Source organism: Electrona antarctica (genome assembly GCF_951216825.1).
Source record: "Electrona antarctica genome assembly, chromosome: 16".
Classification (NCBI taxonomy): Eukaryota; Metazoa; Chordata; class Actinopteri; order Myctophiformes; family Myctophidae; genus Electrona; species Electrona antarctica.
Genome location: NC_136797.1, coordinates 29,007,246 through 29,022,326, shown reverse-complemented (window position 1 = coordinate 29,022,326; position 15,081 = coordinate 29,007,246). Strand labels below are relative to the sequence as shown.

The window sequence follows — 15,081 nt, the reverse complement described above, 5'->3', positions numbered from 1 at the left end:
ATTCAATTTTTATTTGTTTTCTGATCGAGCAAAAACACAGTACAATCATTTTAAAGTATACAAAATTGAACTTAAAACACGCACTCTCACACACACACTCACACACACACGTTTGTTCATATTGCCTTATAAGGGCATCTCACTGTGTCCATGTTTGTTCATATTTCAGACCAGAGCACTTCATGGAGTCCAGTCTGGAGCTGTGAGGAACTCCATATTTGGACGAACCTGACGTCATATTAGTCTGGAGCTGTGAGGAATTTTGGTCGAACCTGACGTCATGTTTTGATGAGGTGAGATGCCATGCTGCTCGACGGCTTAAAAGGCTGATTCCACACAGTGTGAAGATCAGTAGCTAGATAGAGCTGAGCCAAACACTGTGAAGCGATGGAGAAACTTTGTGATTCTGAGATGAGAATTCAGCAATACTCTGTTCATGTAACCCTGGACCCTGATACAGCATATTCACACCTCATCCTGTCTGACGATGGAAAACAAGTGAGTTATGGAAACGCAAGGAAGAATCTGCCAAACAACAAAGAGAGATTCTCAAGAGATTTCTCTGTCTTAGGAAAACAAAGCTTCTCATCAGGAAGGTTTTACTATGAGGTTCAGGTTGGAGGGAAGACTCTCTGGATAATAGGAGTGGTCAGAGAGTCCATCAACAGGATTGGAATCAGGAGACCCAACAATGGTTACTGGACTATATGTTTGTCACGATATAAGTACTGGGCTGACAATGCTGACACTGATGTCCTCCTCCCTGTAAGAAAGGAGCTCCATAAAGTGGGAGTGTTTGTGGATTATGAGGAGGGTCTGGTCTCCTTTTATGATGTGGAGACCAGAGTTCACCTGTACTCCTTCACTGGCTGCTCCTTCACTGAGAGACTCTACCCATTCTTCAATCCATGTTGGAATCTAGATGGTAACGCTGCTCCTCTGACCATCTCTCCTGTCGACGGGACAGTCGAACAATACTAGGGAGCTACAGTGATCTGGTATCACCCAAACTTAGATCAAACACAACAGGAACATTCTCATTCTTCGACTCTGCCACCAAAATGTGGAATTCCCTGACATCGTCCATTAAAGGCTGTGGATCACTGGTTTCTTTGAAAACTGGCATGAAAAAAATATCTATCAGGAGACTAAAATGGGAGGTTAAAAGGACACTTACTTCACCCTATTAGCAATTTTTGTAGTGTGCACTGTAGTGCACACTACATCTGGACAAAGACCTGTAGTGCACACTACATCTGGACAAAGACCTGTAGTGCACATTACATCTGGACAAAGACCTGTAGTGCACATTACATCTGGACAAAGACCTGTAGTGCACACTACATCTGGACAAAGACCTGTAGTGCACACTACATCTGGACAAAGACCTGTAGTGCACATTACATCTGGAAAGTGCACCCGGGTGCGGACCCAGGACCCTAGTCTGAAGACAGGCCGTTATTCAAAAACGAAGGGATTTTAAAAAGGCGATTAAGTCTGAATTGGTATACCTTGCAATGTGTGTATAGAGGCCAGACTGTGCACTTTTGTTTTAGACTTGGATGTGGAACAAGCTGCAGTTGCGAGATTTGAGGATTATAAAGCCTTTTGCTAATTTCCCAGAGCCTTTGCCATAGAAGTAGCACAACAGGTAGTGTCATCCTCATTAAAATCCTCAAAGTTTGCGTTGAGTTGAAGAATTTATATATAGTATAAATATCTATCAATAGTCCAAGAAAGTGCAAGTCCTTTTAAATATACTCACCAGGAAGCACCCGTAACTCCACCTCAGTCTTTCCAGCATTAGCATTTGCATTAGCCTCCGCCAGGCAGCGGTATCTGCCGTTATCCTCATGTCGAACCCGTGACACCTGAAGCATTCCAGATGGCAGGACAACCAGGCGGGCTTTGGGGTCCAAGGTCAAGGGGGTGGAGTCAAGCTCGGTGGGCACAGGGGATGGGGCATCATCTCCGTGGATACTCCACCTCTGCCAGCGCACAGCCACGGGATGAGCCGATTGGCTGACGAGGCATCGGAGGATGGCAATGTCGTCAACGTACGAGGAGACGGAGGCATCAGCAACGTAGGAGAGGAGGAGAGGAGCTGGGGAAGAGGGGAGGAAAGGAGGAGAGCAGAGCAGAGAGAAACTGAGTTACCATTTGGTTTCTTCAATCAACTTTCAATGAGTTCTACAGGGATGCCGAATGGATAACATGTGTGTCCATCTCTCTTTCACAATGAAACCTCAATTCAAAACACTCTGTGCCTGAGTGTGTCATCGGGTCGCCTCCCTTATGTTTTCACCCTCCGTGTTGTGTGTGTGAGACTCTTGATGACTGAACTGTGTCAGCCGTGGGTGCAGGTGCTCTGAAATATTTGGGATTCATGGTGGCCCCTATGGGTCAAATTAAAACAGAGGACCTACAATTTATATATATAGGAGTCAAACTTTGGACTGATCTGACCATTATTCATGGTGATTTTTGTGTTTTCTGAATTTATTTCTGAGGGGCACTAGACCCTCCTATGCCCAGCTTTCCGGGTCACAAGTCAACACAAACATTGACTTGTGATAGCGATGATTTTATTGGCTGAGCAAAGTATAGGCCTACATATTGAAGATAAAAGTGCAGGGCAGAAAAGTGAAGACGAAAATTGTGATTGGCCAGCACGAGATGATGTATGATGATAAGAGCACCCCTCACGCTCAGGCGGTGGCGTAACCGTCTGGGCACCCGACTGGTAATCCAGTCGCAGTGTGCCGCGGGTTCGACTCCCGAGCCCGACACGGCCTTTACTGCATGTCTTCCCCCATCTCTCTCCCGTTTCCTGTCAGCCTACTGTCTGTCCCTTCAAAAAACCAATAAAAGGCGTAAGCCGCAAAAAAATCTTAAAAAAAAAGAAAAAGAGCACCCCTCACTTCACACAGGTGTGGTTTTAACTTTAGAAGCCAGTTATAGCCAAATGGTAAAAGTTGTATCATACATTTGATCAGATGGCTCCAGAGATCACGTGTGCCACATTTTGTGAGGTTTGGGACTTGACACCTCTGTGGTGACCGTACTTCTCACGGTAATTACCGATTGCTATCAATTAAACAATGAAAGCTATATCGCTTAGAAAAATACCAGCACATCATTCACATTTTTGAGGCCCATAGGCACTATAGGCAGAAGTGCAAGCACTTCCGGTGGTGAACTCTATTGAGGCCCCTTAATACACAATTGAAATATTGGGTCAATGTGTTCATTATTCACGGCAGTTTTAGTATAAGCGAAACGTAATTGAAAATAAAATAATAAAAGACAAGTAATCCTGGTCTCTACACTGCCTCCCCCTGGCCAGCCAGGGCGCCTGATGGAGGGGAAAGGAGCTGGTTGGAATAACGTGTTCCTTCTACGTGCTACGTCCAAACGGGGAAAGAACTGTCAGGTGGAAAGAACTGGTGGTTTGGACTTCCCATGCATAGAAGGAAACATGTTGCTCTCCCCAGGCTGAGAGAGTTTACACTGACTAGACAATAAGACACCGGGTAGAAAAAAAAGGGTTACAAGAATTGTGGGATAAAAAAATGAAAGTAAAAAAATAAATAAATCTAAACACAGTTTGATATATGTCTATTATAATATCATATATGATTTGGTCCACACTCCTTTGGGGTATTTTTGTGTCCTCTGCATTTACCCATTATCTTTGAGCGCTATCCGTGCAGCGCTCGGGGAGCAGTTATAGGTTAAGTGTCTTGCTCAGGAAGACACTTATCACATTACTCCATTGATCTTGTAAGGAAGTAAATGTTGTAAATGTGCAGGGGGATAACTGCTTTTGAAGTTAATTTGAAATGGCAGAAAAGCGAGTTAGACATTAGCGGGCCAATACCGGCAGAAATGGCATGCCTCATGACGAGCCAACGAAGGGAAAATAGTAATCCATTTAGATTCTGTGACTTTGACTTAATATAGTGATATGTTCGTGTTAAAACAAGTTTCTTTTTATGTATGGTATTTTCTGATAACTTTATCCAGCAGAAAATACATTTTCAAGAGGGTTGCAAATTGTTCAACTTCAATTTTATAGTTACTTTTTTTTTCTTCTAATTTTTCTTTTTCATCACCCTTTTCACCAACCTTATTTCCTATATTGAGTAATTTTAGTTATTTCTCCTGATTGGATGACATCGGTATCGTGACCTGTGAATCTATTTTCTGTTTACTGAAGAGCTGGAGAGACGGAGAGCCTTGTTGCTGAACAGACACTGTAGCAATGATCACTACAGAGCAGTGGCTTTCAACCCTTTTCATATCAAGGTCCATTATTTATTCTGCATTTGAGCCACGGACCACCATTTCATGACATTTAGCCTCTGTTGTTGTCGTTCCATGCTGTATTGATGTGGTACCATACAGGCAAATGTTGATCAAAATAACAAGTATTCTACCTTCTCTAATAGTGTAGACTTCTTGTTAGTTATTAATGCAGATACGTTTACAGATTTTTTATGCAACTCTTGAGAGCGTAAATTGAAACCAAATGGACCCGTACACGGGTCCATTTGGTTTCAGTTTACGCTCTCAAGAGTTAAAGATCGATAAGCGTCCATTTGGTTACCAACTCTCCATCATTTAGCTGGGGACCACCTGGAATCCCTTCAAAGGACCACTGGTTGAAAACCACTGCTATAGAGCTATATACTACAGAGATGTTTAACAAGAAAATATCTCTTGCAGCAGCTTTAACCCATTCAGGCCTGACGTCGAAATTTAAAAAAAAAGTTTTCTAAATCATGACAATTTTCGGAAAGATTTGAGGCACATTTTAACGATTTTTCAAAAATAGCAGACCTACAAGTTCATAGCGCGCCACTCGGTGGCGCGCTATGAGCTTGTAGATCTGCTATTTTTCAATAGCTAAATTATAACAATGTTTAAAACACCAAAAGGGATTCCCGCCCCAAAATGGGTTAATGGTTAATGTGGTTAAACGCTAACGTGACATGGATGCGTTCCAGGTCTCAATGGATTAAAGGTGAAAGATGTGAAGTGGGCTGTTATAGCACCACCATGAGACCATCGGTAGTAATTATTAAGTGCGGTTACTGTATCTCTTATGGTTTGTGAGAAACCATAAACCCTTAAACCCTTAAAGGTTTTATGGTTTCTCACAAACCATAAAGCAACCATAACCATAGTGCATGGTTTCTCCTAAGGGAAGTATCAAACATCAGTGACTATAATAATAGTAGCCTATATACCGTAATGGTAATTATAATGGCAACAACAACAATAATTATAATAATAATATTTTTTTCTTCTGAATGGAGCCTACTGACGTGGTTGGGTGGCAACTACACTAATAATCAAAATGCGTGTGTGTGTGTGTGTGTGTGTGTGTGTGTGTGTGTGTGTGTGTGTGTGTGTGTGTGTGTGTGTGTGTGTGTGTGTGTGTGTGTGTGTGTGTGTGTGTGTGTGTGTGTACGCGTGCACATGTGTGTGTATGTGTGCACTTCTGACTCAGCATATTGTCCGAGCACAAAGGTGATTAGCATTGGATATAACTACTCTCCCTCACTCCCCCCCCCCCCCTCTCTCTCTCTCTCTTTCACGATTATTTCCCTCCACCAGTTCACCCGAACTGACGTTTGCGACTTAGTCAGCAAGAATGGAAAGATAGGAGAGGAGAGGAGAGGAGAGGAGAGATCTCCCCTCCTCTCCTCTCCTCTCTCTAATTAATTTGAACAGGTCTTCAGGGAATACTTGTCTATGATTGGTTGAATTTATTGGTTGGAGAGAGGGTGAGAGAGACAAATGGAAAAATAGAGAGAGAGAAGGGTCTCTCTCTCTCCCTCTCTCTCTCTCTCTCTCTCTCTCTCATCTCCCACACAACACACCACACACAACCATGCATCTGCAGTTGCTGTAGGGGCAATAGAATGTAATAGAAGGTAATCCAATAGAGCACAATAGCACATAATAGTGGAACCTAATAATCAACTCACTCTTCACAGTGACCCTGGCCGTGCGACTGACCACCGTTCCCACTCCGTCCAGGGAGACCAGGCACTGGTACCTGCCCTGGTCCGGCTCTTGCCTCTGGTGATCCGCAAACGGCCTCTGCTGGACCTCCTGATGTGGTCTGGAAAATAGAATACAGTGGAGTAGAAAATATACTACCATTTATTGGTGTAGAGTTGATCCCATCCGTGCTGAAATGAGCATGACAGCACACCTAGCCGTTAATAGAAGATTTGAGAATGGATTCATCGCATTAGAAATATCATCAGTTGTGCTGATTAGTGATTCGTTTTGTCAGAGCAGCAGCGTTATTGGCTTAGGAATGGAGCAAAAAGGGCAGGTATACGCTCCTGTATTTTAACCCATTTTGGACTGAGGTCGATTAAAAAAAAGGCTTCTAAATCCTAACATTTTTCTGAAAAACCCATGTTTCTATGTCAGTGGTACTCAACCTTTTTCATGTCAAGGACCCCCAGAATTATCTTTATTGGGTCACAGACCCAATAAAGAACAACAAAATATGTTGTTCCAGGGACCCCTCAGAAGCCAATATTTTAGTTAAAAATGTTCGCTCTGAAATATATATTCAAAGATTTGCGCCACATTTTCACGACTTTTCAAAAATAGCAGACCTACAAGCTCGTAGCGCGCCACTCGGTGGCGCGCTATGAGCTTGTAGATCTGCTATTTTTCAATAGCTAAAGTATAACATAATGCTTGAAACACCAGAAGGGGTTCCCGCCCCAAAATGGATTAACATCCGTTATTATGGTGGTACTTGGAGAGCCAGGTCATTTCTGAGGTGGTACTTCAGTATAAGAAGGTTGGGAATCAATGGTGTAGACCAGTGGTTTTTAACCCTTTCGGGTCGGGGTTCAATCCCTGGCCGGGTCATACCAAAGACTCCCTGCTTGACACTCAGAATCAAGGGTTGGATTGGGGGTAAGTCCCTGCGACATACTAGCGTCATGTCCAGGGGGTGTACTTGTACATCAAGCTGCCTCACGCTACAGAAACAGGAGATAGGCTCCTGCCCTATGGTCCTCATGGCTCGGCAAGGCTACTTACTACTACTACTTTGAACCCTTTTCATGTCAAGGCCCGTTATTTATTGGGCATTTGAGCCACGGTACCACCGTTTGATGACATTTACGACCTCTCAGACCCAAAACTAAAGAATGTGTTTTGTTGTCTTTGGATAAGATTTTGTCCACAAAAGCCATGCTGTATTGATGTTGGTACCATTATAGGAGAGATAACAGGCAAACATTGACCGAAATAACAATTCTTATACGTTCTCTAATCGTACAGACTTCTTGTAAATTAAGTGATGCAGATATCGAGTTGAACCCATTACAACCGGGAAAGCATGTGTGTCCTTTTAGGTTTTTTGCGCTGGCTATTCAAAAATAACAGATGTACAAGCTTGTACTAAGGCATTCACTTCTAGTCATTTTTACTAGTTGACTAGTTGCCTAGTTTACTAGTCAACTAGTCGACTAGTTGTTTAACCACCTATTGTGTTTAAAGAAAAAAGATCCTTTATGGTCATTGTTAAACATATAGGGGAAATATTAAACACGTTGTGAGCAAGGTTATAACCTGCAAATGAACCCTAAACTTTAGTTGGAAAGTATTTCAGTGTGCCTCACAAGGAACTGTTCGAGGATATCATTCATATCCATGTCTGTTAGACGGAATATGATGTGAAACGTAAGTGTAATGCAGTCATTATAATTGACAGCTGATCTTACATTAACTGCAGGGCATGATGATGTGATGTACAGTATTTCCCCTGGTGATGTAATGCACTTTCCCCTGATATTGAGAAGCGATAAGACTCTGAGTCTGGTTGCGTTGAAGATGTCAGCGACAGTCTTATGAGTGTCACATGCTATAAACTTGAGTTGAGAGCTGTTCAATGGAAGATGTTTGAACTTTGAACCCATTTAGACCCCGAGGCCGGAACTGTTACTTTTCAGGATTCAGATTCAAGAATAACTAAAGTAGCAGATCTGCAATTCAAAACGCACTGCTTCGCGCATACGGATGGAAACGATAGCATTCTTGCTAAACCCGTTATATTTTACATGGCATGCATAAACAAACAAACAAACAAACAAACAACCAAACTAAATATTGTACCTCCGCTGGTCCCGGATCAACAGGCTCCCATTGGCCAGCTGCCGTCGTCTGTCGTCCACCAACGTTCCGAGCGGCACCCCGTCCTTCCTCCAGGATATTGAGGGGCTGGGTAGGCGGTGAGGAGAGGCGGAGGGGGTGGCGTTCTCCACTGAGACCCGGCAGTCCAACCGGAAGGGCTCGCCCGGCATTACCGTGACGTCGGCCGGCCGCACGACGAACCGCACGTTGAGGAAAGGAGGATGAGCAGGCGGAGGCGACGACGATGAAGAGGAGGAGGAGGTGATGGAGGGAAAAGGAGACGAAGGTGTAGAAGAATAGAAGGTCTGTTTGCGGCCGTCTGGATGGGATGGAGGGATGAGAGAGGAGAGGAGAGTTAGAATATGATTTAATAGAAAATAGAATATATAATTTAACTAGAACAAATATTGTTCCTCTAAAAGTCTATTAGTTTTTGAGTAGACTTTACAAGTATGCAACGTTTGAGAGTAAGCATTTGAGTGGAATGTACCAGAATACAAAGTTTGACGAGTATTTGCTTTGAATGTCATTTTAAAAGCATGAATACCGTGTTTCTGCATTGAATAGGAAATATATTCGAAAGCATCTTTAAAAGTATGACTATATGAGACACTGAACTGGAGGGACAGAACTAAAAAATCAAAGAGTGCAAAATAGCTATCCAGCTGTGTACAGTTACAGTTAAAACTAAACAGAGTTTTATATAGCAGGCTGGGGAGTATATACACCCACTGAAACACAGCAGAGCACTCCTCATTTAGTTTCAAAGAAGTTACAAAACAGAAGTTTTGAAAAAAGTTAAAACAAAAACTAGCAAACCAACAGAGCTGAATACTTGCCGGTGGGATTGAGTTCATAAGTTCATGTGTTCATGAATTATGCATAATGTACATAATGTGTGCACCACTAATATGTCCAACAGTCGCACTAGCATGCATTTTCTGCCTTTCGAAATTAGGTCATATGGCAACCAAGTACATGGACCTGTCAAGATATTTTTCACGTAGGACCCAAATGCAAGGAAGTCAGGATCTAGAAGTGGAAGTTTATTTAACAGATGTTTTCAGTAGTGCAACACCAGCAAACAAGAACAGACTTGGAAACTCAGCTCAGATACAAAGCAATTATCCAACAAAGAACACAGCCAAGCACAGGGCTAAGGGCTTAAATAGGCACAAGAACAGGACACAGGTGAACTCAAATCAATCAGCACATGGATTGGCTGGGGGAAACCAGACACAGGTGATACAATTAATGAACCACAAATCAGGGAAGGTGAGGCAAGGCAGGTAAGCGCTAGAATAGAAGACAGGAATGAGGAATCACATTACCCTTCAAAACTAAGGCATAAGGCATACGTTTGAGGCATAAGTATTTGTTCGATAAGTTAAGTTCGATAAGTATTTGTGCGTTGTATTTAGAAAGTTAGCAAAGAGGGGGGTTTACCGGTAAATACTTTTCCATTCAATGTTGCTACACTTGTCACTGTCCATCATGTATTTGCCAGAGAATCACTATGTTCACTTATTTATTAATAAAGGTTTCCCTTAAAAAAACTGCACTATCCAATTGAATTGCATCGTATCGCCTCGCCGCGAATGAACCAATATCTTCCACGTATCGTATCGCCGGCGAAAATGTAGCGTTACAATTACACCCCTACTAGATACTAGTGTACACGTAAAACAGGAGCACATGGTGTCACACTGTAAGTGCTAAGTTAAGCAGGGGGGGTCCCCTCGTAAAGCCTGCTTTTAGTTACTGTACTTAAATGTACAATAGATGTGAAATAGGCTGCTCTAAGTTACTGTACTTAAATGTACAATAACTGCAGCTCCCCCCTGGGGGAGCTGAAAGGCAGACACTTGCGAGGAGCACTGCCTCTACTGTAGTGTGTAGAGCTGGAGCATGAGTGTTCAACAGGGGGTCCTCTCAGTCACAGAGTCTACCGGCGGGGCGCGCCAATGTGTGATATATCAACTGTGTTTGGTTTACATTAACCACTTTGACCCTCGCGCATTGCAGAATACAAGACAACAGAATAGAATGGAAAGGCGTGCAAGAGAATATAACACAATATAATAGAACGTACAGTAGTATGAAATAGGCCCTACAGTAGAAATAATATAGCACAGCATAACATAATAGAACACAGTGGAATAGAATCAATTAGACAGCAATGCAATACAGTATAACAGAATATAAAACTCTGGAGGACATTAGAATAGAATGCAATAGAAAACAATATCACAGTGGAATATAATAGATTATGTTGAAATAAAATAGAACAGAATACACAATTCTAGATTAACTTAAAATGGAACAGCGTGGAACAGAATACATATCGTAGAATAGAATAGATTACAACGGAATGAAATGAAGGAAACAGGAGAAGAGAAGAGAAGAGAAGAGAAGAGAAGAGAAGAGAAGAGAAGAGAAGAGAAGAGAAGAGAAGAGAAGAGAAGAGAAGAGAAGAGAAGAGAAGAGAAGAGAAGAGAAGAGAAGAGAAGAGAAGAGCTGTGGGGGTGGGGCGGAATACACATGCTGCATACCAATAGACACCCTGACTGACATTGACAAGATGTTCCAGAGAGAGAGAGAGAGAGAGAGAGAGAGAGAGAGAGAGAGAGAGAGAGAGAGAGAGAGAGAGAGAGAGAGAGAGAGAGAGAGAGAGAGAGAGATTTAAAATATAGGCACCTAAATTTATTTTTGCAAGTATACAAGTGTACCTATATCAAACATACAGGTACACACCCAATTGCAAGTCAGGTACTTAAATTACACAAATATAGTATTCCATCATGCTAAACAAGTAGCCCAGTGTAGCAGTCGCCCGTATACCTGAAGCAGAAGGCTAGCAATCAATTACTACAGAAACTATAGTAAAATACGCACATCACTTTGTGGATGTGCTGGGTTCGAAAAATTACTTATGAAAAGAGAGGGAACCCGCACACTCGTATGCTCCAAAAGATACATTTATTGACGACGTTTCGAGCCAAGGCTCTTCATCTGGTCAAACTGACCAGATGAAGAGCCTTGGCTCGAAACGTCGTCAATAAATTTAGCAATCAATTACTCAAATGACTTACACCAGTCAAGTAACCAAATACTCAAGTACAGTAGTCGAGTACACCAGTACACTAGTAACTACACACGTACAATAATACAAATACAAGAACACTAATCAAGTAAAAAAGCGCACTAGTACAAGTACAAAAGTGCATACAAGTACATACATTAAGTAAGCAAGTAATCCAATCAAATACCAAATTAGTACACATAAACAACATTCACACTGAACACGATAACTATAACAAAATTGTAACCATAATTAAGTAGTGTTGTAGTCGAGTCCACCTAAACTTTAGGTGGACTACTGGACTCGACTACAACACTACTTAATTATGGTTATAATTGTTTTTTTAACCAAGACCGAGTCGAGACTGAGACACGATTTGTTTTTGTAGCCTACAGAAAACTCTACGAGAGCAGGCAGGCGCGTCAGCTGCACTGTTAAGATGTCTATAAGCACCAGACAGCTACAAGCTTGTAGCGTGGCACTCGGTGCCGCGCTATGAGCTTGTAGATCTGAATTTATTATAAGGAAGTGAGCCTATAGCTGAAACAATGCCAGCTAGCCTATATACCATGCAGCTATTCATAATCGTCCCCTCATCTCCTTGAATGACAAAACTTTCAGTTTTGTCAGAGAGTCAGTGAGACCGACTGCACTCCAGATGTGAATCTGATGCATTTTAAACAGCTGTAAATGTCTCTATGGTTCTTAACATCACACTGAAACTGAAAGTGATACAAACATCATCATCATCATCCACGGCTGTAGTGTGTTCGCTGCCACCCATTTCAGATAGAATGATTTCTTTTTTAATAGATAAAAAGTATGGAAGTTTGGAATATTTGAAAAATACAAATGCACAACATGTATGGCATATGAGAGTGAGAGAATCACTTGAAGGACAGAGAGCCGATGACCTCATTAAACGTGTGTGTTTGTGTGTGTGCGTGCGTGCGTGTGTCCGTGCGTGCTTGCACGTGTGTGCATGTGTGTGGCATTGCCAAAACGATTGAGCTGTCAAGGTTTAGTGATTTACTGAGAGAGACAGAAAGAGAGAGAGAGGAAGAGAAACAGAGAGAGAGAGAGGGGGGAGAGAGAGATAGAGAGAGAGAGATGTAATTATTGGCAGGTAAAGCATGTGGACATATTGTACATGTCTGTCTCTGTTTAAAACATTTTTTTGGATGGATGGGGAAAGACAACCAGAGAGAAAGAAAGTGAGCAAGAAAGAAAGAAAGAAAGAAAGAAAGAAAGAATGAGAAAGAAAGAAAGAAAAATAAACAAAGAAAAAATATTCAACGTGTATACAAAACAAACTATTTATTAAAAAAAAATCATGTTAGATGTTATAGTATAATTTATGTTCTGCATATTGAGAGTAAATTTAAAAAGGAAAACAATAGGTTGTACATTTGTACAAAGCTCTATCACAAATTGTCATTATAATCAATTATAATTTTTCGACTGCACATTTAGATCCTGGTTTGACTATATTACTATCATTTTTAATTATTATTATTATTATTATTTTGCTTTTTTCCCATTTTCTCCCCAATGTACTAATCGTTATATGCCAAAGAATACATTTCTGGGTTGTCACTGCTGTTGTATCCTTTACTGAGTCAGCTGCCAGTGAGGAGCCCCCACCGGGAGGACGTACTGTTGTATCCTATACTGAGTCAGCTGCCAGTGAGGAGCCCCCACCGGGAGGACGTACTGTTGTACCCTACTGAGTCAGCTGCCATGTGAGGAGCCCCCACCGGGAGGACGTACTGTTGTATCCTACTGAGTCAGCTGCCAGTGAGGAGCCCCCACCGGGAGGACGTACTGTTGTATCCTACTGAGTCAGCTGCCAGTGAGGAGCCCCCACCAGGAGGACGTACTGTTGTATCCTACTGAGTCAGCTGCCAGTGAGGAGCCCCCACCGGGAGGACGTACTGTTGTATCCTATACTGAGTCAGCTGCCACTGAGGAGCCCCCACCAGGAGGACGTACTGTTGTATCCTACTGAGTCAGCTGCCAGTGAGGAGCCCCCACCGGGAGGACGTACTGTTGTATCCTACTGAGTCAGCTGCCAGTGAGGAGCCCCCACCGGGAGGACATACTCTTGTAACCTACTGAGTCAGCTGCCAGTGAGGAGCCCCCACCGGGAGGACGTACTGTTGTATCCTACTGAGTCAGCTGCCAGTGAGGAGCCCCCACCGGGAGGATGTACTGTTGTAACCTACTGAGTCAGCTGCCAGTAAGGAGCCCCCACAGGGAGGACGTGGAGCCTTCGATCATCCTACTCCTCCCGCCCAACACTCCCTGCTGACATGCAGGTGCCGCCCAGCCCGTAGAAATACATGCAGAGACAGCTTCCCCGGAAAATGGGTCAATTGTGTTCACATAGACGCTGGACAGAGCCAGAGGTACCACGGTGGGTGGATTCAAACCCACAACCTCCGCGGTGGTGAACTTGACCTCTTACAACTATATATTATATGTTTGTACGTTCAGTCGTACGTTCAGCTGTCAGCAGGATACAGCCTAATAATAGACTGCTGCTAGCTTAGCTAAATGAGTTATTAGGCTCGTGGCTACTATAGAGCGTCGCAGTCCCGCCCCTTCCATGACGACGAGAGCCCCGGAAGAGAATTCCCCATTAATTTTCCCCATAGACTTTTCAAAAAGTATTTATTTAAAGACGATCAAATAATTAGAAAGAAGAAAAACAAAACAAAAAGTGTTGTACCCTGTATTTGATCGGCCCAATACATTGTGTTTATTGTCATGATTTGTCACGAGCCGAGTTGGCTTTGTCCGCGGCGTAAACGTCATAAAATAAATACTTTTTGAAAAGTCTATGGGGAAAATGAACAGGGAATTCTTTTCCGGGCCTCTCGTCGGGGGCGGGACTGCGACGCACTCCTTCACTGAGACTTTTAAGCCATTTCACTTTAAGATTGTATTCCGCTGTTCCTGAGTATACTTGAGGGACACTAGGGACAATGAGGAACATAATTTGTAGCAGCAGCAGCAGCCTCACAGCCACGTCCGCGAGTTGTTGCTGTTTACTCAACACCAAAGACAAACACGGAGGTCAGCATAATGGTGTCAGCACCGAGCTCCTCCATATCAAAACTGAGTTGCAATCGATAGAAACTTTGATAAATGAACTCCTGCAATGTTAGCCTGAGCTGTATACTTCAAATTGACTGACATCTGAATCGACTCAACGCGGAGTAACTACTGATCTCAGATGCAGCCTTCTAAAACCTGGCCGGCAAAGGGAAAGGCTCTCTATTACCTCTCTGACCTCGTAAAAGAACTCGCACTGAGCTCCTCTTGCTGAACTAACAGACAGAAATACCAAGGAAAAAAATACATTCAGATTATCCAACGTGCAGTTTAGTTATAGGCCAACACATAAAGGTCCCAGTGTACACGGTCAAATCAGTCCATCTGATTTATGAGATTATAGCTGAACATGCGCACAAGCACGTGCACACACACACATACACACATATTTTAACAATGTATTTATGTTCACAAATAGGGACATAAATATAGTATGTGCACATTCACATCATGGCATTTGTTTTCACGATACAATAGGCATGTCACTCAGTGACATGCCAGATTTCAGGGACATGTCACTCAGTGTCACTCATAAGTAACAGCCTCTGTCGTACTGTATTTGGCAGCTGCCAATCATAGCAGAGACAGCACAATGCCAGCGTTTTTGCCTCCTTTTTGGGGTAGTAACCTAGCCTGCTCAAACCTACCACACACACGCACGAACGCACGCACGCACGCACGAACGCACGCACGCACACACAACACGC

The 15,081-nt window shown here is 42.8% G+C and overlaps 1 protein-coding gene across 2 annotated transcripts in view; it reads right to left on the bottom strand.

The window, feature by feature from the left end:
* Positions 1-9,294, bottom strand: part of dcc (DCC netrin 1 receptor) — a 65,310-nt gene extending 56,016 nt beyond the window's left edge. For both annotated transcript variants that reach the window (XM_079525086.1, XM_079525087.1), the window contains exons 1-4: positions 9,015-9,294; positions 8,158-8,494; positions 5,997-6,133; positions 1,766-2,104 (exon numbers count right to left, since the gene is read on the bottom strand). In XM_079525086.1, the coding sequence (XP_079381212.1) occupies positions 1,766-2,104; positions 5,997-6,133; positions 8,158-8,345 (664 nt within the window). In that variant the 5' untranslated portion in view covers positions 8,346-8,494; positions 9,015-9,294. The remainder of the gene's footprint in view (positions 1-1,765; positions 2,105-5,996; positions 6,134-8,157; positions 8,495-9,014) is intronic.
* Between the last annotated feature and the right edge of the window lie 5,787 nt (positions 9,295-15,081).